At 45.3% G+C, this 27,271-nt stretch overlaps 1 protein-coding gene across 1 annotated transcript in view; it reads left to right on the top strand.

Annotated features, from left to right (window-relative positions):
• The window catches only part of KCNQ1 (potassium voltage-gated channel subfamily Q member 1), a 743,603-nt gene that overhangs the window by 464,452 nt on the left and 251,880 nt on the right, over positions 1-27,271 (top strand). The window contains exon 9 of the mRNA XM_069223021.1: positions 12,867-12,989. Coding sequence (XP_069079122.1) covers positions 12,867-12,989 — 123 coding nt within the window. The remainder of the gene's footprint in view (positions 1-12,866; positions 12,990-27,271) is intronic.

Raw genomic sequence — 27,271 nt, 5'->3', positions numbered from 1 at the left:
CTCTGATGTGTGCTTCCATCTTTTGTGTAAGGTATTTGTCCATTGACTAGCGAGTTTCTATTCCTCCTAATACCTGCACACTCCAACTGGGAGTATATTCTTTTTTTTTTTGTATTCACCTATCTGATGTTCCTCCCACATTTACAGGGTTTCCTCTCCTTATTGGAATGTGTCTAGACACTGGCCAAACACCAAGACTTGAGTTGTCCTACTATTGGTTTCTTTGGTCATAAGTGATGGCAACAGGCTTCTCTGTGTCAGTACCTAACCCAGCTACTGCAAAGCAGCTGAAATACCACTCTAAGGGGGCGATCCTCTCAAGAGAGGTAGATTGCAGCAGAACTGCTCACCACTGTGCACCATTGCATCTCCTCTATTCTCATGCTTTTAGCCTGTGACATAGTGGTTTCAGCATGATGCTTCCTAAATCCATGAGGCTTCTAGCCTGTCAACTACTTAGTATTTGTTGGCTTTACAATCACTCATTTGCCTGCATTGTATTTGAAATCTTGCCTTCCTCTTCTTGTGTTTGTCCCTAAACTGAAGCATAGGGTCTTGATTGTCCCTTCCCTGGAGCAATGCTTTGACTGATGACTTGAATCCCTACACTGCTCACATTTAGTGAACTACTTTTTTTCTTTGTCATTCAGCACTTCATGAGAGTGCATGTGTTTTCTAATGGTCTTCCTCCTGTGTAGCTTCTCCCCTGCCCCCCTTATACCTGTGTTGCTCCATGCCAACCCCTTCCGCCCACCTTGTCTGTCTGTAAAAGCACAGCTATTTATACAATTTCCTGGGAGTGTGCCAAGACACCCTCTAGACTGGGGAAGAGACGTTTTCTCAAAACCAAGACGGGACTGCAGGATTCCACCTCCCAAGTAATACATAACAACCACAAACTACTCCTGGTTAAAGACCAATTTTTTTCACTGACCTCATTTTTAATACCACAAGTGTTTTTTTTCTGCATCCCAAAAAACCCAATAGAGGCATTGAAATTGACGTTAATAAAAAAAAACTGGACTTTTATCTAGGAGTATGGGTGCACGGTACTTTGTGGTTGTTATGTAAAAGCACAGCAATAGGAATAGTTTTGAGGCTATATGGCTGAAAGCAGACTTTAAGGTTAATGTTTGTTTTATCTCCTGCGTTCCATACTTTTATAAAAGCACAAACTTGACACACAGACATTTATAGTACTGGGGAAGGACCATCTGCTTCACTCAAGTAGCAGATGCTAGAAGCAGAAAGTGTACTTAACGAGCCACTTCTCCTTAAGGTCTATAAACTATTTCTCGGGAGACTACAGAAAAGGAAATGGCTTAATATGGTGTATAGTAAACGAGGCCTTGGCAAGCATTTCCCTTTACATTCTGACACTTTCTTATTGTTTTTTAATTCTTGTCTTTTTCCTGAGTGAAAGGTATTTGAAAAATAAAACATGCTTTTTAAAAAATGTCTGTAGGAGGCTGGCCTGGCTTGTAGTGGGTACCAGAGGTACTTGCACCTTGTGCCAGGTCCAGTTATCCCTTATTAGTGTAGAAGAGGTGTTTGTAGCAGCTTAGGCTGATAGATGGTAGCTATGGCAAAGCAGCTTAGGCTGAACTAGGAGACATGTAAAGCTCCTACTATACCACTTATATCATATGCACAATATCATAAGAAAACACAATACACAGAGTTACTAAAAATAAAGGTACTTTATTTTTATGACAATATGCCAAAAGTATCTCAGTGAGTACCCTCAGTAACAGGACACAAACCAAAATTAGGTAAGTAATAGCAAGAAAAGTAATGCAAACAGTGTAGGATTACAATAGATTGCAATAGGAGCACATAGGTATAGGGGCAACACAAACCATATACTCCAAAAGTGGAATGTGAACCACGAATGGACCTCAAACCTATGTGAGTTTGTAGGGGGTCGCTGGGACTGTAAGAAAACAGTGAGGGTTAGAAAAATAGCCCACCCCAAGACCCTGAAAAGTAGGTGTAAAGTGCACCTACTTCCCCCAGAGAACACAGAAGTCGCGATAGGGGGATTCTGCAGGAAGAACAAACACCAGCAATGCAACAACAGCGGATTTCCGGACCTGAGTGCCTGTAAGACAAGGGGACCAAGTCCAATAGTTGAGACAGTGTCAAGAGTGGGCAGGAGCCCAGGAAATGCCAGCTGAAGGTGCAAGGAAGCTGCCACAGGTTGGAAGAAGCTTGGAGTTCTGCAAGAAAGAAGAGGACTAGGGACTTCTCCTTTGGAAGACGAATGTCCCACGTCGCGATGAAGCTTGCAGGGGTGTTCCCACACAGAAAGACCGCAAACAAGGCTTGCTAGCTGCAAGGGTCGCTGTAGAGGTTTTTGGGTGCTGCTGTGGCCCAGGAGGAACCAGGATGTCGCCTCTTGGAGGAGGAGACAGAGGGGGTAACTCAGGGAGCCCTCACAGAAGCAGGCAGCACCCACAAAAATACCCCAACAGGCACTTAGAAGAAAAGTGAACCGGAGTCCACACGAAGTCAGAAAAGGGAGTCCCACAACGCCGGAGGACAACTCAGAAGGTTGTGCACTGTAGGACGGAGTGCTGGGGACCCAGGCTTGGCTGTGCACAAAGGAAATCCTGGAAGAGTGCACAGGAGCCGGAGCAGCTGCAAATCACGCGGTACCCAGCAATGCAGTCTAGCGTGGGGAGGCAAGGACTTACCTCCACCAAACTTGGACTGAAGAGTCACTAGACTGTGGGAGTCACTTGGACAGAGTTGCTGTGTTCCAGGGACCACGCTCGTCAAGATGAGAGGGGACCCAGAGGACCAGTGTTGCAGTCTTTTGGTGCCTGTGTTAGCAGGGGGAAGATTCCGTCGACCCACGGGAGATTTCTTCGGTGCTTCTGGTGCAGGGTGAAGGCAGGCTACCCCCACAGCATGCACCACCTGGAAACAGTCGAGAAAGCCGGCAGGATTAGGCGCTACAATGTTGCTGGTAGTCGTCTTGCTACTTTGTTGTGGTTTTGAAGGCATCCTGGAGCAGTCAGCGGTCGATCCTTTGGTAGAAGGTGAAGAGGGAGATGCAGAGGAACTCTGGTGAGCTCTTGCATTCGTTATCTGAAGAATTCCCCAAAGCAGAGACCCTAAATAGCCAGAAAAGGAGGTTTGGCTACCAAGGAAGGAGGATTGGCTGCCAAGAGAGGTAAGAGCCTATCAGAAGGAGCCTCTGACGTCACCTGCTGGCACTGGCCACTCAGAGCGGTCCAGTGTGCCCCCAACGCCTCTGTTTCCAAGATGGCAGAGATCTGGGACACACTGGAGGAGCTCTGGGCACCTCCCCTGGGAGGTACTGGTCAGGGGAGTGGTCACTCCCCTTTCCTTTGTCCAGTTTCGCACCAGAGCAGGGCTGGGGGATCCCTGAACCGGTGTAGACTGGCTTATGCAGAGATGGGCACCATCTGTGCCCATCAAAGCATTTCCAGAGGCTGGGGGAGGCTACTTCTCCCCAGCCCTTCACACCTATTTCCAAAGGGAGAGGGTGTAACACCCTCTCAGAGGAAATCCTTTGTTCTACCTTCCTGGGCCAGGGCTGCCTGGACCCCAGGGGGGCAGAAACCTGTCTGAGGGGTTGGCAGCAGCTGCAGTGGAGACCCCAAAAAGGCAGTTTGGGAGTACCCGGGTTCTGTGCTAGAGACCCGGGGGATCATGGAATTGTCACCCCAATACCAGAATGGTATTGGAGTGACAATTCCATGATCTTAGACATGTTACATGGCCATGTTCGGAGTTACCATTGTGACGCTATACATAGGTAGTGACCTATGTATAGTGCAAGCGTGTAATGGTGTCCCCGCACTCACTACGTCCGGGGAATTTGCCCTGAATGATGTGGGGACACCTTGGCTAGTGCCAGGGTGCCCACACACTAAGTAACTTTGCACCCAACCTTCACCAGGTGAAGGTTAGACATATATGTGACCTATAAGTTACTTAAGTGCAGTGGTAAATGGCTGTGAAATAACGTGGACGTTATTTCACGCAGGCTGCAGTGGCAGGCCTGTGTAAGAATTGTCAGAGCTCCCTATGGGTGGCAAAAGAAATGCTGCAGCCCATAGGGATCTCCTGGAACCCCAATACCCTGGGTACCTCAGTACTATATACAAGGGAATTATATGGGTGTACCAGTATGCCAATGTGAATTGGAAAATTTAGTCACTAGCCTGTTAGCAGAGAGAGCATAACCACTGAGGTTCTGGTTAGCAGAGCCTCAGTGAGACAGTTATGCACCACACAGGGAACACATATAGGTCACAAGCTAGCAGGATCCCAGTGACACATAACAAACACACTGACAACATAGGGTTTTCACTATGAGCACTGGGCCCTGGCTAGCAGGATCCCAGTGAGACAGTGAAACCACCCTGACATATACTCACAAACAGGCCAAAAGTGGGGGTAACAAGGCTAGAAAGAGGCTACTTTCCTACAATGTCTTTATTCATATTTTGATACATTCACAAGAGATGTAAAAGAAGTTGACAAATAATGCATCATCATATACAATAACAAATCGAAAACAATGGAATTGCTTCAATGAAGCAACGTCCCAGGACTCAAGGAGGGCAACGGTTAGGGAGGCATCCTACCCAGAACCCCCAAGAGGAGAGACCAGGGAATCCATAGTGCACAACCCGCACCCAACTAGCTCGGGTAAGGAGCTGAAGAACAATAAGAAGACGCCATGCCATTTATAAGGATTGAAAACACTGAATTCAAAGTACAGTTTTGAAATGTCATATGATATGTGTTTGCTACTCCTCCAGTATTTTGAATTGTTTTTTCCTTTACGTTTTTTAAACAATACTTTAAAGCAAACGATGGCAAGGCCAACAGATTGGCACTCTAATTCTAAAAGAAGCATCTGCTTGCTTTGCCAATGCACGTTCTTTGCTTCTTTGGCAGAAGAAGTAGTAAAGGTGCAGCAACAGCGGATGGAAATTATTTCAGTCAAACTTTAAATCTGTAAAACACTGGGGCCAGATGTCTTCTTTCTCAGCTTCAAGGAATAGTTTGCTGATGTGCCGAGTGTAATTTATCGATTTGATTCAAATTCTTTCTTCAATTCAATATTTGATCATTTTGGCCAAAGCTTGTCGCATTCCTAGTTCTTAAGCAGTTCGATGTTTGGCTACATTTGGATATGTTTTCATTGATCGGAGTTTCTTGTAATTAAAAGGTACTTGGATCCCATTTTAATTAAAAGGTACCTTTGTCCCATTTATTTCTTTTTCTCCATGAGTAATTTTCATTTATTTTTGTCCAGTGCCTGGATATAGGCAAATACAAAAAAGACAAAAGACAATTAACTGCTGCAACACCACATTTTAGTTTTCTGTAAATAGCACTCAGAAAATGACTATTATTTTTTATAGACTTTTATCATGAAAGGTGATTGTTTTATCTATTTCCCTGCAAGGGCTGCACCAGCAATAAGAAGGTGGGATCCATATTTTGTGGGGAAGCAGGTAGAAACTGACATTAATGTATTCATAGAAAACCGTTCCCTGCTAAATGTCAATACCAGGTAGGACGGCCTTTGCACCAGTTTCTCTTTTTGACATAGTCTGCCTGGTTACACTCAGTGAAAAAGTTAGAAATCAGTAGATGAAATAAGAAATGTTGCGAATTTCTAAGAACTCAACAGCATCTTGAACTCAGGAATCAGTCATTCGTTTAGAGAACCCAAACCTTCCTATTCATAATTCTAAAACTCACTAAAATAATAAAATAAATGAAATAAGTATTTTAAGACATTTTTGCATTCATAACTTACATATGTATAACTATGAAACGGGTACACTGGTCCTTTCCTCTACGTGCCATTCCAATCAGTTTTCATTGTTTACCCACAACCATGAGATCCGTAAAGCCTATAAACACACGTGGGCTCACATTATGTTTTCAATGCATAGCCACCATCCTTATTTAATATGGTATAATCCTAAATTTTTTTTTTACTGTTATCAAGTTAAACTAGTTATACAAAAAAACAGACATGGTTTTGTCTGCTCTATGTATTGACTTTATGTAAATCACCATTAAATGATAAATGGAGTTTTGTTGAGGAAGCTATCAGGCCCTCATCAATCTAAAAAAGACATTGGCTAAAAACAAACATACTTTTTTCGGTTTCAAAAAGCACACATTGCCAGAGTAGTGCATGGTACTGAAGGGGATTTCTTTATTTGTGTCCAGTCGTGATATCGCAGGTCTCGTTCCCATATTCCTCTGCATCTCCAAGGGTCAGATAAGATCAGTCCCTACTGCTCATACTTTTAACTTCTGAACTCTGACCATCCCACCGCCCCGTCAAAGGGGTCTGGCATCAGTAGGGTCCGTCAGGGCTTGTATCATGGCTCCCCACGCAGCCAGTTCGTCCACCAGTTTCTCATCACTCCTCACTGTATAAATATGTATCTCCCCGGCTCCCACCCACTACAGTAGGTCATGCCTCCACCTCTCTAACACGTGGGAGGGTTGGGCTCAGCCATCTGATAGCAATACGCCTTTTGGCCAGAACCAGAGCAAGCATTAAGAATTTTCTGCTTAGTGTTTTGTTCTTTATTTTTTGTGAGCAGACCAGGCAAGTATTGTTTAATTGTGAGTGTGATGGCCCAGCCTGTGACCTTGTGAAGCTGCTCCAGTATCTCTTCCCAGGGATGCACAATTATTGGCAGCCCCACACCACATGAAAAAATCATCCTCCACACATCTACAACACACCCACACTCTGGGTCTTACACTTTATAGATTTTGTGTAGCAGTTTGGGAGAAAGAGAGGCAAGGCGTTTAAAATGATACTCTATTGGTTTAAATTGTGCTTTAATCGATACCCCCACACCTCAGTATGTATTTTGGTAAAGTTATATTGTATAAGTTTAAATCGTGCATTAATTGATATTTCCCATATCCCATTATGTATTTTGGTGTACTCCTTGAGAGTAAATGGGTCACAGCCACTGTCCCGCCAACAATCCACTGCCATACTGCAGGCTATCAGTGGAAAATGACCTCCCTATCCAAATGTCTAAACCTGGCGCAAACAGCACTCTCCTGATGACCCCCTGAATCGCTCTTTCCCAGAGCTGACATACTAGTCATATCACATGTGGTAGGGTCCCAAAGTCTCTCTTTCCTTGCATCAGAAGAGTCCCTGAGTTGTGGCCTTTGTGTGTGCCTGCAAGAAGAGAACTCTCCCAAATATCCACTGTCATCCAACCACTGTATGGCGTCCTGCACCTGGGCTGCCAAGTAATAGAGTTCAATATCGGGGACCTCCATTCCCCCTTTATGCCATTCCAGTTTTAACATGGACAGCCCCTCTCTGCACCATTTCCCATCCCATAGAAGCTCCACCAAGAGATGGTCCAGCTCAGGAAACACCCCGTGTGGAATCATATACATGGTGACCTGAAGTACATACAGACAGCTGGGCAGTACCACCATTTTGATCAGTGCTTTTTTCCCCCATCAGGTAGAGGTTCAGTGTATTCCAAAGTTTGATGGATGAATGGAGGATATTGGTAACCCTCCCCAGATTCAACTAGTTGCACTGTTGCGCCTCATGGGCAATACGTAGCCCAAGCTAATGAACACTCCATCTCCTAGTGCAGGCCCATCTCCGGTAGTTCATTGCGGGCTGCCCAAGTGGGAATAGAGCAGGCTTCAAATTATTTACTTGGATGCCTCTTAGCTCCCTAAAAACCCTCATGACATTAAGTAGGATTGGGACAGATATTTCCAGCTGGCGAAGATATATCATCGGTCGTCAGCATATAATGAAATGACACTGACCATCTGGCCCACCACGATTCCTCACTCATACAATAGATCTCCTGTTTGGTCAGTGGGGCATCTAGCTTGGCGCGTTCCAAGTGCTCAAGTTGGACAAGCTGCAATGCTTCAATATAGGTGGATATCGAGGCTTCATCAGACTGCAGGGAAGGAGTCTAAGCCCCCTGTAGGTGTTCCACAAACACACCATTTATAGCTCGTTTTGTATAAATAGTCCGACCCAAACTATCTATAAAGGACAGAATTGGCCTGCAGTGGTCTTATTTTTGAAAACTGTAGCCAGCAATCACCTTCTTTATCACCCTCCATTTGTAATCTATGCCTATAGGAGAGTCAGACATGCTTTTTCAGTTGTTCCTACAGGGTATAAAGATGCTGTCTAGTTCTACCCCAGTCATACAGGACCCCTTGGTTGGTCAATAAGGCAGCATCAAGCATGGGAAGTTTCTTCTCATGTAGTGTTAGGTCCCTTTCCACAGTTTGACATATGTCCACAGAAGCCGCCGTAAACACACCTTTCAACACCACCTTCATTGCTTCCCACTTATTCATTCTGCTCTGTGTTCCACCCCGTAGTCTCGAAGTATTGAGCCAGGGCCACCACCACTTTCCCCAGGAGGGGCTCCGCTCTCATTTTTCATTGCAGTACTTGTGGCACCATCCTAGCCAAGAAGTACATGACCATTAGTGTTGAATGATCCAATAGCTATCTCGCCAGGTAGGCAGAGTCGGTCACCCACTGGGCAGTACCTGTCTGTATTGGAAAGTAGTCCAATCTGCTTGCACTTGTGGGTATGTCCACAAGTCCCATACCCATCATCATCTGTTTTAGTGTGTCTGTCATGTTATGCTTAGTGCTTCGCTTAGGTGGAGATCTCTCTACGTTGCCATCTACCACATAATTAAGATCACCAGCTAGGATAATCTCTGCCTTTATAAGTCCCTGTGCTGCTGCTGTGAGAAGCAGCCCAAAAAATCTGCATTATCTATATTGGGAGCATATATATTAATAAAGAAGAGTTTGTGCGCGTCCAATGTGCCAGTGAAAATAACATATCTAACCTCAGGATCTACCTGGACCTGGGACTTCTAAAATGGGGCCCCAGGCACTACCCATATATTCCCCCCTTGCAAATTGCAAGTAGGATGTGGCATATAAACTGACCCCTCGATTTATTCTGTAAGCAATCAATGTACTCCCCCCTGCCCCCTCCAGAGATGCGTTTCTTGCAGCATTGCAATAGAGACTCCATATCCTTTTAGGTATGCTAGTACTCTATTGCACTGTTTTGGTCTAACGAGCCCTCATATTTTCCAAGTAAGGAACTTGTACCTAGTTCCTGTGTCAACCATTTCTATTGCTGTCAAGTAGTAGGACCCACCACCCAAAGGCCGCCCATTCCAGACTTGGACCTGAGATCTTCAGACACAGAGATGGAGCATCCTAACTTAACAGAACAACATTACATAACATACCCTTGTCCCACCCATTCAGAGTCCCACCCACAGGCAGAATTTACAGAATTCTCTCTGCCGCAACCATCAGCCAAAGAGGACTGATCACCACCCCACTTCCTCCCCCCATCCCCTCAACTGTTGTGAACTAAAAGAATCAAGGGAAAAAGGAGAACCAGGCCTTAGGAAGGGACCTCCTCCTTTTATGCTAGTTGTATTAACAGCACAAGGTACTGTTACCACACTAGGCTGCAAGAGCTGGTCAGGCACTCAGCAATCCCCCAGCTGTGAAGAAATGAAAACATTATACAAGCATATATAACAGACCTTTGCTTCCATAATACATTAATACAATAACATTCTTTCAGGAGGAAGGCTCACCTATAAAGATAGAAGAGAAGGCATTGTTTATGATCAGCTACCTCCCAGTTCCCGGGCCTGGGCTTCTCCTCCCATTTTCTTGGTGAGCCTCATCAATTAGGTATACAAATCAGTCACTCTTGCCTACAGTAGGGATACTTCACTTGCATCTGTGCTGTCACTCAGTGTGTCAGGAACCACATGGATTTCCAAAAAGGAGTTTGAGTCTATGGAGTCCAATGTAGAAGACCTCTGTGTCCCATCAAGGCAGCCTAGAATACAGTGCTCAGTAGCAGCTCCCGAGGCCTGTGACACCTGTTCCTGTTGGAGCGGTAAGGGAGTGCCTATTGGTGTCCCCCTGCCCCCCAACAGAGGATTCAGAACCCTGGTCAAGGTCAAGAGAGTCAAGCCACTCCGTGGCTTTCCGCAGCAAGTCATAGAAGTGCACATGCCATTGTACTGAATTTCAGAGTTTGGCGAGAAACATCAGGCTGACTTTTTTACGGTCCTGCAGCTTCTTTTTAACCAGCATAAAGGTTTTTTTCACAGGTGTTGCACCCTGGGGGGTGTAGTCTGGAAAAGTAAGGATTTGTTTGTCCTCAAGTCTTCTAGGGCGGTGTGTGCATGCATGCTGGAGAATGATATCTCAGTCTTGATAGTTAAACAGCCATGCAATTATTGCCTTGGGTGGCACCCCAGGCCTTGGGACTGCCCTGTGTTGCCTGCTCTATGCTGAAAACCTTAGCAAGCTGTCTGGGCTTGAGTGTGTTAACTATCCAATCTTTGAGGACCAATTCTGCTGAGGGACACTCTGCCTACTCTGGAAGCCCACTAGCTGTATATTATTCCACATGGAGCAGCCTTCAGCGTCCTTGAGGCATTCTTCCGAATGCATTGCGCTCCATTTCAGGCCAGAAGCTTTGAGGGTTTGGATCTCTTTTTTTCAGTTTGTCTACATCACCCTTCACAAGCGTGACCCTGTCAACAACTTTGCATAGGTTCATGTCCAGATAATTTATTTTAATGGCCGTTGTGTCCATCTTGGTCTCTAGTGCTACCTGGGACCCCTGTGTGGCCAAGATTTTGGCCATGGCTAGGGTTTGCTCCAGTACAACAGTTCTATTTTCCTGGACAGCTGCTTGTGGTGGGGTCCCAGGATGAGTGACCGTGTACTGAATCATTTTGTTAGATTGTGCTGCTTTTGCCCCTTACTCCTTGCCCATTGTTGCTAGTATTGCAGCAGTCTCTATTCTCCAATCAGTCTATGGGAATTCTGTGCTTAAGCTTCTCTGCACTGGCAATAACCAGCAGGAAGAAGGCCCCCAACAGAGCAGGCCACGTACCGCTGGCTCCCTCTCCCAGTCCATTACACAACATCAGAGATGCAAGGAGGAGCCAGTCAGTGCTGCAGCTGGTTTTAGGGGCCACTCCCGGGACTCCAGCACTTCCACCACCCTTCACCTCATTCCAGGGGCTCACCTCTCCCCCAAGTGTCCCCCGCCTTCCAAGGGACCCTCAACATCACATGTACGCCATGTGTCCCCACCCCACCCAGGGCGTCCTCTGAGGCAGGTAGCAGGACTCACCAATTCTCGCCTGACCCCTGCAATAGGGCCCCAGCTCCACTCTGGTTGTGTCCACTGAAGCAGGCCAATAGTCCACTGCTATCGCATCTGCAGGACCTGGTCTCAGCCGGAGCGCTGCTGAGCACGGGTCCCAGCTGCCATTTTGATTTGAGGCACCAGGCCGCCTGGTTGTCAGGGAACACACCAGCCTCCTTCCTCCAGGGCCCGACGCTATCCATCTGTTCAGGGCAGGCCCCCTGGAACCCAAGAACCAGTCACCCTAAGGGGGCCATGGGCCACCACGCCAGTTGCCAACACCCAGCTGACCAATCCCCAGCCCCTCTTAGCTGGCCGGATCTGTCTTCACCAAGCTATCCTACACAGTTAAAATGTCCCAGGCAGCTGCTTTGTCTTTTTAGGCCAGCTAGCACTTCATTGCAAGGTCTTGACCAGGTACAGCAACCCAGGATTACACAGGATTTCGTCTCCACATCAGGAGCTCTAAGGAGATACGTCTACCGGCCATCTTGCTCAGCCATGTACCCCTCATTACAATTAAGTTATATGTGAATGCATAGCCGTTTTGTGTGCTGAAAATTCTTCAAGTGAACTACTATGAACTTTGTTTCTGACTGGAACAGAAAAACGGGCACCAAAAAAAGCGGCCCCACTAGTGATTTAGAAACTTAAAAAAGTGTCCCATGTTTGCAAACTGGGGCAATTTTGAACTTGTAAAGACACATTGTGTAAGTGTTTTGCAAGGTATGGAAGACTGCATGGATTTAAGTCTGCTAGAGGCAATGTTTGTTTTAAAATCGGGGAAGTCAACAGTAAACACCAGCCCACCAGTCCATAAAACAGGCCAACAAACAGCCAAAAAAACGGCCCACACAGTGACCTTTGAGACCAACCCATCAAGTACTGCCTGATTGCCCTGTAGCCCAGTACAGCACTGTCGTCCAGTAGGCCTTTTGCCTGCAGGGCTGAATCTATCCTCAAGTGGTAGAGGTGACAAGATTACCTGATCAATGTTACCTGTGGCATTTGAAGATGCAGCTGTTGCCCTGCTCTGCCCTGCAATAGAGGGATAGATTTCACCCTGTACTTCCATGTGTGCGCTCTCCATTGCTTTTTGCAGCTTGTGCTGGAATGTTATTCAGAATGTTTAAGTAGGCCTTGCTTGCCACCATTTCCTATTGGGCTCTGTCTTCTGTGCGCTTGTAATTACAGCCCTATCTTATCCTGCCCTCTGATGTAGACTTCCTGTGCAATGAACTACTCCTTATCTTGTGGGTAAAACGACCTCCCTGCAAGTGCGCCTAAATACATTATAAATGTTTAAATAAATGCCTTTGTTGATGCCTTTGGTGAAAGCATTATGTAAAAAAATGAATAGCATGAAATAATATAGTAAGAACAGTATTTTAGTATTTTCAGTTAGTTTTTGTAGATTTTAAAATAATATCAGATCGGATTGTTTTAGAAGATAGTCTCATATTGTGATTTTATCTTCAAATGTTGCTTATTATGATATGAAAGAAAAAGTAATTTCAGGACGATATTCACAGTGAAAAAGAGATGCAAGACAAAAGCATTGTGGGATATTGTAAACTGCATGGTGCTGAAATCTCATTCAATATATGTGTTTTGTTTTAGACTGCCTGGAGGTGCTATGCTACAGAAAACCCAGATTCTGCAACGTGGAAAATATACATCCGAAAGTCGTCTAGAAATTATCAAGTTATCTCACCAAGTCCGAAACCTAAAAAATCAGTTATGGTACTGATGCTAGAGATGCTTTATGTTTCATGCATGCCTAATAGATGCCATAATTATTTAAATGGCCCAAAGTGTCATTTTTTTTACATTGTGTAATTTTTTCATATTATAAATTCCTGGAATTGAACTATTTTTGCTGCTCAATCTGTATCCTGTTGAATCTTCCTTTGACTGTAACTTGGCCACTCATATAGTCTATGGATTCACCTACATGAAAGGTATTCGGACTAAGCAGCAACACTTAGACTTGGAAGAACATCCCCCTTGTTTATTTCACCTGATTAATTCATTTATTTATGTATTTTTGTAATTATTTTAATCAGATTTTTCCCAACATAGCATTACAGTACATTCACGTCCAAGACTGTTTTGTCATAAATGAATCTCAAATTACAGTGAAAATAAGTAGACGTCAACAGCATCTCATATCAACGTATTTGCTCAATAAGGCTTCCTCAGACAGCAGACCCAAACCCTCTCCATCTATTAATCACCCCTAAAGGCGGCCTATTGTTCATTGCGTTCACAATTTTAGAGACCATCTACCTCCATTCTGTAAGATCATGCGTGATCTTGCCATCTTTCTGTTTTGCTTTCATGTGCTGCTCATCTGCCGATGCCCATTCAATCAAGCCTATCTTCCATCTAGCCTGCCCCTGTGCATTAGAGGTCATCCCTGCTTTTTGCAAGCACTGTCCACAATCCCAGTATTGGGAGTTTCATTTTACCTCATTTTTATCTCCGTATTATTCCAAGTGAGTGCTGGGATTTGTGGCAGTGTGGTCCCTCCCTCCTTTGTTTGATAAGGCTCCCTTGAGTTGATGAGCTCTGAACGATGCATCTGTACTCAGTGTGTAGCACAGAAACCCTAGAAGACTGTGAGCAGCATTTCCAGCACCTCTAACACAGTGTGTTTCTCTATATTGAATAAGGCTAACAATCCTGAAACACGTGTCTAGAGATACACAGCATTGGCTGCACCAACAATGGGGAAAATTAAAGATTTGTACTAAAGTATAATTTTGTCATGCATTGCATTTACTATAATGCATCTGGGTAAACTAAGTGCTGGGATGTGAGGCAGTGTGCTCCGTTCCTCCTTTATTATTCCAAGTAAACACACTTTTATTGACTTTTCCATTTCAATGCTAATGAGGTCACCCATAACTTGCATCACATCCCCCAAAAGCTTTCTATCTTTGGGGAATTCAAAATCATATGTAAAAATATCAGCAGCAAGTTGACCATATCAGCCATATACAGATGCCTTATTAGGGTGGATCGACGATAGTTTCCTTGGTGTAAAATATGTCCTGTGCAAAAAATTAAACTGTATCAACTTGAATCTATTGTTTATAGAAATGTTTTTAACCTTTCACATGCCTACGTTCACATAACTGTGGTGCAAACTTGTCTTCCTAACTTTGTCAGTTTCCACTGTAAGTGGGTCTCTTGTAATGTGGACCCTAAATGGTTGAAGATATGAACGTACCTTGTATTTCTTAGGACAACTAAGAAGCCCTCTTTTATTTCACGTTATTAGTGTCCTTTGCATTCTATCTGCAGTTTTGTAGAAGTGGAGCCCACCCAGCGCAAGTCCAGGCTGGTGCAAAATTGTATCAACTTGAATCTAGTGATTGGTGATATGTTTTTAACCTGTTCACATAGCCTTTTCCAAACAGTCACAGTAAGTTTATCCGGGCAATCTTCTACCCACCTGACTTGTGACCTATCCATATTACCACTCCTACCAATGTTGTATTTGCAATAAATGTTATTAATGTTTTGCATCCAGCTACATTGAAGAGCCACTGCGTAGCTGCATGTTCCAGAGGCCCTTCATGGAGGGAGCTCCATATTGTATGCAGTGTGTTTGCTATCTTAGCATACTACAAAAATTGCCATGGCCCCACTCCAAACTGCTCCTGTGCCTGTAAGAATTATATAACTCTATTATTTATAAACCGATCTCCCACCGTTTTGCAGCCAACCTTGCACACTCTAAGAAAGGGCATCTTTCAAAGTATTTTGAAATGGTTGCATGGACCACACAAGCATGTCCAGTGCAAATGGAGATCTTTTCAATATTTTTATCCCCATTCTATTACATATTTCCTCCATCTGTCCGACTAAGCAAGGGAGTTAACTTGGCAGCTCAGGTAAAGCGGCATGTGCATGGAGAATGATAAGAACAACTTTTACCAGTTTGGCCACCCTGAAACCACTGGATCTGCAGCATAATATAGGTAAAGGTCTGGGAGGCCTAAGCCTCCCTCCAATCCTGGACACTTCAGGGTATCTAATTTTACACTACTATTCTTCCAGCCCAAAACAAAGTAAGCATCAAACTAACAAGTTGAAGAAACATGGTAGCTGGGATAGGACACATAGGGCCTCATTCTGACCTTGGCGGGCGGCGGAAGCCGCCCGCCAAAGTACCGCCGTAGAAATACCGCTGTGCGGTCAAAAGACCGCCGCGGTAATTCTGAGTTTCCCGCTGGGCTGGCGGGCGACCGCCAGAAGGCCGCCCGCCAGCCCAGCGGGAAACCCCCTTCCACGAGGATGCCAGCTCCGAATGGAGCCGGCGGAGTGGAAAGGGTGCGACGGGTGCAGTTGCACCCGTCGCGATTTTCCGTGTCTGCTATGCAGACACTGAAAATCTTGGTGGGGCCCTGTTAGGGGGCCCCTGCAGTGCCCATGCCATTGGCATGGGCACTGCAGGGGCCCCCAGGGGCCTCACAACACCCGTTACCGCCAACCAGGTTCTGGCGGTCAAAACCGCCAGAACCAGGCTGGCGGTAAGGGGGTCGGAATCCCCATGGCGGCGCTGCATGCAGCGCCGCCATGGAGGATTCCTCAGGCCAGGGGAAAACCGTCGGGAAACCGCCGGTTTCCCTTTTCTGACCGCGGCTTTACCTTTACCTGGATGCACCGCCAGCCTGTTGGCGGTGCATCCGCGGTCCCCGGCCCTGGCGGTCCATGACCGCCAGGGTCGTAATGACCCCCATAGTGTTTTGTAGTGCATGTGTAGACAGCAGGGCAAATAGACCGCCTTACCTAAGAAAATATGACCTGTTATGAAAAGGGGTAATGAAATACAGAAGTCTAAAAAATGGCCTAGGCCATCCAGCATCCTGGTGACAATGAGATTATGTTTTGCAACCGGCCAGACCCCTAAACATATAAGCCTATCCTTTTCCCATTCACAAATAGTCCCCAGTCTCCCGAGGGGGAACTGTCTGGTTTTGCTTCTGTTAGTATATAAACCTGAGACCGCATTAAATCCCTCCACTTCAACCTACATATTGGGCAGAGAACCAACAGGCTCCCTCAGATCAACCTATGCATTATCGGCATATAGCGAGATGACATAGATCTCATCACCTTTTCGAAAATCCCACCGCCATCTTGTAGGCTAATGGCTCCACTGCAAGTACAAATACTATGTGGGACAGTGAGCATTCCTGTCTGGTTCCCCTTTTCAAGGTCCAGGAATCTGTTGAACACCCCATGCACACACTAGCCTTAGGATTCATGCACAGTAATTACACCTAGCTGATGTACTTCGGACCAAAGCCCATACACTGCAAAACTGAGTACAAATACTGCCAATTCACTTCAAAGGCGCCTTCCAAGTCTAACGACACCAGAGAATAATCATTCTACACCAGTGAATTCTTAACATGTATTAACCTTCTGATATTAAACATTGTACTCCTCTCAGAGATAAAACCTTTTTGATAAGGGTCTATAAGTGTACCAACAACTCTGAGGAGTTCATTAGTCTGTGCCTTAAGCAACATCCATATTTAACATTTTTAACAGCATATATGAGTACAACATGGTTTGGTCTCTACCATCTTTTTTTTAATTTTTATATATATTTATTTATTGGATTATTCAGAAATACCAACATATACATCAAAACAGCCCAACATATAGAAGCACAAAATAATGCAAGTCTCATGCAGTATACAGCCCCAGTGTCAATGCTGCAACTCTCCAAAAACAAAACGAAGTATTCATCACAAATATTGCTTCTCATATTATAGCATTAGCATTAATATCAAGTAACATGAGCCTGCAAGAGACGGAAGACCAGCATAAAAACTGTTCACAGTCAGTGGGCTGAAAGGCCATGCACAGCCAACCGAACAAGAAAAACGATAGGCAAAGTGAGAGAGCAGAGGGAGAGCGCAGACTTCCATTAACTCAGAGCAGTCATGGTGCAGATGAAAAGAACTGGAAGACGAAGCAGTCCAGCGCACATCTATAATAAATCGCAGCATCAGCCACTCTGAGAAGACTCCAAAAAGGAGCACAGTGGAGCCCAAATGTCCCTAGGCCGGGAGCCCTCAGGGACCAATTCCCAGAAAATCATTAGTTGCTCCTGGCAGAAAGCGGCATTGTGCAGCTACTCCGACCCACGAAGAGACCTTCCACGCCCCCAGCACATCGCCACCCTGCGCTTAGCCAACAAAAGCAACAGGCCCACAGGTCTTCTATTAGCCAACGGAACGACATCAACCAGTCCAAGGAGAGCCAGCTTCGGGGAGAAGGGCAAAACCAAGCCAGTCATCTCCTCAATCATGTGCATTACCTCCACCCAGTAATCGTGAATGTCCCCACAATACCATGCAAGTTGCAAAAAGTCAGCATCGGGGTCCCGACATCTCTCACAACAGGAATCCTTGCGCAGCCCCATGGCATGCAGTCCCCGAGGGGTGTAATACAATCTGCAGAAATTTGAAATGAATAAGCCTCAGCCTATAGTTAGGGGACAGCACTCTCATATGCGAACAGCATTTCTTCCACGCTTCCTCAGAGATGGACTCGCCAAGATCTGCCTCCCATTTGGCTTTAGCCGTCCCAGCAACACCACCCCGCTGGCCCATCAAACAGTTAAAGAGCCTGGTAATGAGCCCGCGAGGGGACCGCGCCCCGCACACCACCTCCAGGACCCGACACACCGATGGAGTCGCAGGGAGACCAGAGAAGCACGAACGTAGCATCGCGTAGATCTGCAATACATACATCCTATGCAGTGAGCAATCATACTCATCCCCAAGCGCAGCCTCCGGGGAGATCAATCACCCGTCCACAAACCAATCACCCAGGGCAGTCAAGTTAGAGCCCTGCAAGAAAGCACGCAGCCTAGCATCACGATACATCCTCTCATCCGCTACAGCCAGAACAGGTAACGAGGGAGCAAAAGGTTCATGCGCGCCATCACAGCGCTGTAGAGTCAACCAGGCTCTAGCAGTACAGGCCACAGTGTCAACATCGCGCGGCCTGGGTCGAGAGGGATTCCCAATAATACGCTTTACGCGGTCTCTGGGTCAGCAGTGCACTCGAGTTGCTGCTGCTGGTGGTATAGTGAGACAGGCCCTTTGAGACAATTGCTCACAAAAAAATGCAGAACCCCGGCGCATTCCAGATTTTCCTTTAGTAGTGTTTATTTCAGCAAAAATGTCAAAAAAATGTAAAGGAGAATCTGGAGTGCGCTGGTTTGTTTTTTTGCATGCAATATATACATGTGTATATATATGTATATATATATATGTATATATATATATATATGTATGTATAAGTATTTCCAAGTACCGTTATTCGCTGAGTCCCATGCCACAGCGCGGAAGGCCTTGGTGGGGCTGTGACCCCACAAATCCCCAACACAGTCTCTCACAGCTGGACCCTCATCATCAAAACAATCCAGACGAGAAAAACAGGCACATAACATCTTGCAAAGGTGACGTTTTATTGCATCCAGGCAGCCAAAACCCGACAGGTTTAGGAAAACCGAGTTTTCTTGTTCATGGGTAACACAAACTCACAATTACATTCTTTAAATCACTGTGTATGCATAACAAAACACTAAAAACAGACTATAAAACACATTTGTATAGAGAATCTTTGTTTTCATGTCCGCCATTTTGCAATGTTTAGTTTCATACTTAATCACAAAGTTAAAAGTTTCATAGTTAAGTGGCCACATTTAAATTGCCTCTAATATTTCTGAATCATATGCCATTAAGGACTGTCCACATGAAAAATAACAGGTTTAAGTGACCATATTATTGAAACCCTACGGTAGTGGATTCAATGCAGGACAAAACACACCTGCAAATAGCAAGAAACCATACTCAACAGTCATAACATTATATGTCATCTAGCCAGTAACCTCAAATTGAATCAGTCCCCCGCATGAACTGCGAACTACTCATCCATGTTCAGCCTAATAGGATGTAGTGTATTTAAGCCAATTATCATTCTCAATTCTAGTTTTCTGAATTCCAAGATTCTGTTCCCACCTTTCTCTTTGACTGAAATTCTGTCCAGTACCACAAATTTCAGCAAGTTTACTTTTTCTCATTAAACATATTAAAATGCCTTGCTACAGGGTAGACCTTATGTTCATGCAAGATCACCCTCATGTGTTCCATCACTCTTTTTCGCTTCATGGATTGTGCTACCTACATAGAATTCATTACATGGGCAGCGAACAATATACACGCAGGAATCTGAATTGCAGGATACGTTTTTCGCTATAACATATGGTTTAGAAATTGTGAGAAATTTTACTGATTTGCAGTTCTCACTGTGTTTACATGTCTTACATCTCCCACAAATGGGAAAACTCTGAACAGGGTTACTCATCTCAGGTTAGGTGTATCAGAGAGTGACTTAAAGAATCTCTGTCTTGAATGTAAATCTTGGATAATCATCTAGGCTCTTAGCAAGCATTTCATCAGACTATTAATACAGGCCAGAATGTTTGAAAGATCTTACTCATATCATTAGTTTTACTGTGATAAGTAGTAATTAACCTAGTTGTTTCCCTTTCATCTTTTGATTTGTTTTTTGGCATCAACAAATCTTCTCTTTTGACTTGGCTTACCTTAGATAGGGCCTTTTCAGTAGTAGATTTAGAATAACCCCTTTCCAAAAGCCTCCCAGTCATTATTTCTGATTCTTTTAGGTAGGCCATATCACAGCTACAATACTACTGGGCTCTTAATAATTCTCCAAATGGGATGTTCTGTATTAGGTTTTATGGATGACTTCTTCTAGCATGCAACACGCTATTCCCAGCATTTATCTTACTAAATAGAACACTTTCCAGTTTGTCATTCTCAATATAAATTTTAACATCGAGAAATGCAATCATTTTGGGATCAATTTGACAAGTGAATTTTAAATTCAAGGAATTCTAATTTCGAATATTGACACATTCTCTATGCAGATTCCTTATCTCCTTTACAGATACAAAAAATCTTGTCAGTATGTCTGACCAAGAGGACCATGTGCTTGTTAAAATGACTGATGTTTCCGACCAACTGTTCCTCCCACCAGCCAAGGTAAAGACCTGCATAACTGGGGGTGAAACAAGTGCCCATTGCAGTTCCCTGAGCCTGACGATATATCACCTTATTGAAAATGAAGAAGTTGTTGGTAAGACCAAGATCATTTCCAAAACATTTTTGTATGCGCTAGATAGGACAGGGATCGCTTGAATCCCTAGGTTATGTGGTATACAACTGTAGAAGCTATTGACATCAAGACTCATGAGTATCAAATCATCTTCCCAGAGACGTCATTAATGAGACAGAGAAAGTCTCTTGTATCGTTAATATACGAGGTGTTTCCACAAAAGGGTGCAAAAAACAATCCACGTATTGAGATGCATTTTCCAGAAACTCCCTCTAGATGAGACAGTTAGTCTAACGAAGGGGGGAGGCTCCGATTCTTTACGTAACTTGGGTACAAAGTACACAGCTTGTGTCTTGGGAAATTCTACCCTTAAGAATTGATATTCTTCCCATTCCATTAACTCTTTGTCCCTCCACTCTTCTAGTTTCCCAAGGTGTTTTTGATATGCTTGTGTCATAGCACACTTCTTAGAAACCTTCTAACTGGTGTCATCATGTAACTGTCCTAGACCTTCATTTAAATACATATCTAAAGGAAGGACCACAACGTTCCCTCCCTTGTCCGTTTTCTTTATCACAATCCTCTTGTTATTTTGAAATTATCTGATAACTTCTCTATAGCGGGGCTCAAGTTTATCCCAGCATACAAAACCTTTTTACTCAATTCTTTGATTATACCTTTTTTAAATACAATAATTGCATCATTAACTACAGGTGGTAGTAACACAGACATAGGCTTACAGCCCCTAGGAAAACCCAGGTTAATGTCAATATTTGTGTCAATTAAATTAAGAAAAGAATCAGGGTCTGGAGTCACATTCTTATACAACTCACACAAGGTAAGCAGTAATTCGATAGCACTGATTAATAAATGAGATTGTCTCATCTCATTCTATTCCTGTATATTGTTAGGCTTAGTGGCAAACTCCTTCATCAGCTTTAATTTTCTGATAAAGTAAAAAAAAATAATCAATGCTACTTTGTGTATAATTAAAGTGATCCGTGGGGCAAAATGATAATCCTAGGAACAATATCTCAATGTCAGACTCGGTAAGACAAATGTCTGAGAGATTTACCACTAAGTTGTCTGTCATTTTGATGCTGTTAGACCCCTTGTATGTACTCCCACTGAGCCTCCTGTGTATTCCTTTCTTCCGCCTCTTCTGTAGGCACCTTTTTCTCCGTGACCTCCGCGATTTCCTTTTCCTCTTCCTGGCTGTATCGCTAGCCTCCCCTGGGCCTACAGATCGAATTCCTTTAAAATTTAGTTTTTTACTCCTCCAGCATCAGACCGTATAGAAGTATCACTTTCACTGTTATCACTATATTTTGTTTTTATGGGTGATCTTCCAAACCCTCTTCCACTTTCCTTTATACATAAAGTACTTTTTTCATTGGGGCCTGTAGGAAGTTGGCTCTGTATGCACTATTTCAAAGTAAGGAATAGTATGCACAAAGTCTAAGGGTTCCCCTTAGAGGTAAGATAGTGGCAAAAAGAGATAATACTAATGCTCTATTTTGTGGTAGTGTGGTCGAGCAGTAGGCTTATCAAAGGAGTAGTGTTAAGCTTTTGTTGTACATACACAAGCAATAAATGAGGAACACACACTCAAAGACAATTCCAGGCCAATAGGTTTTTGTATAGAAAAATATATTTTCTTGGTTTATTTTAAGAACCACAGGCTCAAGATTTACATGTAATATTTCAAATGAAAGGTATTGCAGGTAGGTACTTTAGGAACTTTGAATTAGCAAAATAGCATATACAGTTTTCACATAAATCACATATAGCTATTTTAAAACTAAACACAGTGCAATTTTCAACAGTTCCTAGGGGGAGTAAGAGATTGTTAGTTTTTGCAGGTAAGTAAACAACCTACGGGGTTCATGTTTGGGTCCAAGGTAGCCCGCCGTTGGGGGTTCAGAGCAACCCCAAAGTTACCACACCAGCAGCTCAGGGCCGGTCAGGTGCAGAGGTCAAAGTGGTGCCCAAAACGCATAGGCTTCAATGGAGAAGGGGGTGCCCCGGTTCCAGTCTGCCAGCAGGTAAGTACCCGCGTCTTCGGAGGGCAGAACAGGGGGGTTTTGTAGGGCACCGGGGGGGACACAAGTCCACACAGAAAGTACACCCTCAGCGGCACGGGGGCGTCCGGGTGAAGTGTGCAAACAAGCGTCGGGTTCGTAATAGAAAGCAATGGGAGACCAAGGGGTCTCTTCAGCGATGCAGGCAGGCAAGGGGGGGGGCTCCTCGGGGTAGCCACCACCTGGGCAAGGGAGAGGGCCTCCTGGGGGTCACTCCTGCACTGGAGTTCGGATCCTTCAGGTCCTGGGGGCTGCGGGTGCAGAGTCTTTACCAGGCGTCGGGATCTGAGGAACAGGCAGTCGCGGTCAGGGGGAGCCTCGGGATTCCCTCTGCAGGCGTCGCTGTTGGGGCTCAGGGGGGGCAACTCTGGCTACTCACGGTCTTGCAGTCGCCGGGGAGTCCTCCCTGAAGTGATTGTTCTCCACAAGTCGAGCTGGGGGCGTCGGGTGCAGAGTAGCAAGTCTCACGCTTCCGGCGGGAAACGCAAGTTGTTTTAAAGTTGCTCCTTTGTTACAAAGTTGCAGTCTTGAGTGAACAGAGCCACTGTCCTCAGGAGTTCTTGGTCCTTCTAGAGCAGGGCAGTCCTCTGAGGATTTCAGAAGTCGCTGGTCCCTGGGGAAAGCATCGCTGGAGCAGTGTCTTTAGAAGTGGGGAGACAGGCAGGTAGAGCTGGGGCCAAAGCAGTTGGTGTCTCCGTCTTCTCTGCAGGGTTTTTCAGCTTAGCAGTCCTCTTCTTCTTAGGTTGCAGGAATCTAGTTTCCGAGGTTCTGGGGAGCCCCTAAATACTGAATTTAGGGGTGTGTTTAGGTCTGGGAGGGCAGTAGCCAATGGCTACTGTCCTTGAGGGTGGCTACACCCTCTTTGTGCCTCCTCCCTGAGGGGAGGGGGGCACATCCCTAATCCTATTGGGGGAATCCTCCATCTGCAAGATGGAGGATTTCTAAAAGTCAGAGTCACCTCAGCTCAGGACACCTTAGGGGCTGTCCTGACTGGCCAGTGACTCCTCCTTGTTTTTCTCATTATCTCTCCTGGACTTGCCGCCAAAAGTGGGGGCTGTGTCCAGGGGACGGGCATCTCCACTAGCTGGAGTGCCCTGGGGCATTGTAACACGAAGCCTGAGCCTTTGAGGCTCACTGCTAGGTGTTACAGTTCCTGCAGGGGGGAGGTGTGAAGCACCTCCACCCAGAGCAGGCTTTTGTTTCTGTCCTCAGAGAGCACAAAGGCCCTCACCACATGGGGTCAGAAACTTGTCTCTCAGCAGCAGGCTGGCACAGACCAGTCAGTCCTGCACTGAACAATTGGGTAAAATACAGGGGGCATCTCTAAGATGCCCTCTGTGTGCATTTTTTTATAAATCCAATACTGGCATCAGTGTGGGTTTATTATTCTGAGAAGTTTGATACCAAACTTCCCAGTATTCAGTGTAGCCATTATGGAGCTGTGGAGTTCGTTTTTGACAGACTCCCAGACCATATACTCTTATGGCTACCCTGCACTTACAATGTAGGCTCATGCACCTATGCCCTCACCTGTGGTATAGTGCACCCTGCCTTAGGGCTGTAAGGCCTGCTAGAGGGGTGACTTACCTATGCCACAGGCAGTGTGAGGTTGGCATGGCACCCTGAGGGGAGTGCCATGTCGACTTAGTCATTTTCTCCCCACCAGCACACACAAGCTGGCAAGCAGTGTGGCTGTGCTGAGTGAGGGGTCCCTAGGGTGGCATAAGACATGCTGCAGCCCTTAGAGACCTTCCCTGGCATCAGGGCCCTTGGTACCAGGGGTACCAGTTACAAGGGACTTACCTGGGTGCCAGGGTTGTGCCAATTGTGGAGACAATGGTACATTTTAGGTGAAAGAACACTGGTGCTGGGGCCCGGTTAGCAGGGTCCCAGCACACTTCTCAGTCAAGTCAGTATCAGGCACAAAGTGGGGGGTAACTGCAACAGGGAGCCATTTCTTTACAGGGCCTCCCTCAATTACCCTTACCAACCTATACTCCTTCCCACACCTAAAAATATCCTTATCACCAATACCCTTAAACCCAGAAACACCTTTACCACCCTATACTCTTACCCACCTCTTTACCCCTAATACACCCTTACTACCCAATACCCTTACCCACCCTAACCTTAAAACTACCCTTACCACCCATGCCCCACCCACTCTAAACCCTAAAAAATACCCTTGCCACCCTTTAGCCCTTCCCACCCCTAAACCTAAAATATACCCTTACCACCCATGTCCCTACCCACCCCTAAACCCTAAAAATACCTTTACCACCCTATACCCCTATTTACCCCTAAACCCTAAAACCACCCTTACGATCCAATACCCTTATAGCCTTACCCAGCCCTAAACCCTAAAAAACCCTTACTACCCTATACCCCTACCAGCCCCTAAACCCTAAAAAAGTCCCTACTACCCTATGCCCTCACCTTCCCCTATACCCTAAAATACCCTTACTTCCCAGTACCCCTACCAACCCTTAACCCTAAAAAATCATTAAAACCCAATAATCTTATCCTCCATTAAACACTAAAATAACCCTTATCAACCTATACTCACCCTATACTTACGTCCTAAACCTATACTTATATATATATATATATATATATATATATATATATATATATATATATATATATATGATTGTGTGTGTGTATATATATGTATATATTTATGTGCACACTAGACATACATATACTTACCTTAACTACACTTACCATGTGTGGTAAAGTCATATGTGGTAAATGATGCATGGTAAAGGCTTTGCATGTGTTGTCAAGGCTGTTTCCCATTTGTTCCACATGCTGTTGTATCCTAATTATCCTAGCAATACATTGTCCTCTAATGCGTCCCATTCGACAGATATGCTGTCTGAGGAGTTCTGGTTGCTCTGGAAAAATTGTGCTGTGTACTCATTGATATGACCCAAAAATACACTTTCTTTCAGTATCTCCCCTTTCATTATCCATAATGGTATGCTCAGCCTGGCCCACCTAGGTGTCAGTGTGATGATCAAGGGAGAGTGTTCACGGTCAAACTAATTAAGATGTAGGAGGGGGCAAAGAATTCCACTTCTCCGGTGGAGTTTGCAGTTTTGCCCACTCCACATGGAGTTCCGAAAAACTTCACGAAGTGACGCGGAGCAGAATTTTTCTCTTGTGCAGCTCACCAACTTTGTTTAACTTTAAGTTGGTGAGCAAGCGAAATCACAATGTTGGCGAGCATGAGCACATTTTCTGAATGTGGGCAGTCGCTGCAGGTCGTGATCTCCCACATTGAGAAAGCTGCTTCTCGTTTTGAAGAAGCTGCTGCTTGAGTAGAAAATCTGCTCGAGTGGCAGTAAGAAGTTAGCACCCCATGGTGCTCTGCGGGATGCCGTTTGCACTGATTTTACAGTGTGTGAGAAACTCCTGGTGTTGACAATTAGTAGGAAAACCACAACTTACCCAGACTCCACCGCTCACGGAACTCCACGTAGCACAGCAGAGTTCTTTTTGGCACTATGCGGAGTTCCGCAGGCAGAACTTCACAAACTTCACCAAGGACTATTGAGATGCCATGAGTTTTTAAAAAACTCAATGTTTTCACTGCATCCCTGCACATAATATAGTCTGTACTGGGTATTATGAACATGAGAGCAGTAGGACTTCGTCTTGTCTAATAGATACTGTGTCCTCAAATGTCCGTTAAACTCAAGTCATTCATTTTGTTTGTTAGTGTTTTCTAAATGCGAGGCTTAATACCAGGATACAGTTAAACTCGCCAGCCCATATAACTCATGCATGCATAAATATGGCTATTACTCTAATTACATCTGGAAAGATTCAATCAATCAAGGGATTTGTAAAATGTGGCAAATCACCAGTGAGGGTCTCAAGGCGCTGGGGTAGCTAGCTGCTTCCTGGTGATGTGTTAATTTGAACAGCCAGGTTATTGAGTCCCACCCCCACCCCGAGTCCTTCCCCTACACCCCCCACCACCCCTGCCACCCCCAAAGGTGGCAGGACCCCCCTCCCCACCCCTACCCGCAACAGTACATTACACATTCACACCCGACACGCACGCAATTACCACCAACACACATACCCGCACACACACCAACATACATGCCAACAGCCACACACACAGTCATACGCACACACCCACATTCAGACATACACGCACACATCCATACAGACATACATACAGACAGACACACTCATTTCCAAACACACAACACCCCTGCATGCATACACGCACTCACACCCCCTCTACATACACACACGCACACCCCCATGCATGCACACAACACACAACAGCCCCCCACCCCCCTCCCCTGACGGACAATCAACTTACCTGGTCCGTTGATCCTCTGGGAGGGGACGGGATCCATGGGGGCTGCTCCGCCGCCACCACACCGTCAACAGAACACCGCGACGCCGAATCACAGAACGTGATTCGGTGGGTGGTGTTCTGTTGACGTGGCGGTGGAGGTGGAGCAACCTCCACTTCCCTGCCACCCGCCAGTATGGCTGCTGCCGGCTCTCTGTCCGAAAAAGGATGGAGGGCTGCCAGCAGTCATAATATGCCGAGCGGAAAACCGCCACCACTGGCGGTCTTCAGCACGGCGGTCCCTCGGCGGTCTTGTCAAAAGACCGCCGAGGTAGAAATGACCCTCATAGTCTCATTTTGCATCCATCACTGTATTATAATAGATGGTTTGGATCTGTACTTGGTTCTACATTGTTTGATTGTAAAAAATTCTACTTGTAGGTTCAACATAA

Source organism: Pleurodeles waltl, chromosome 3_1 (assembly GCF_031143425.1).
Source record: "Pleurodeles waltl isolate 20211129_DDA chromosome 3_1, aPleWal1.hap1.20221129, whole genome shotgun sequence".
Lineage (NCBI taxonomy): Eukaryota > Metazoa > Chordata > Amphibia > Caudata > Salamandridae > Pleurodeles > Pleurodeles waltl.
The sequence above is the reverse complement of the archived record's forward strand: the minus strand, read 5'-3'. Positions and strand labels throughout refer to the sequence as shown.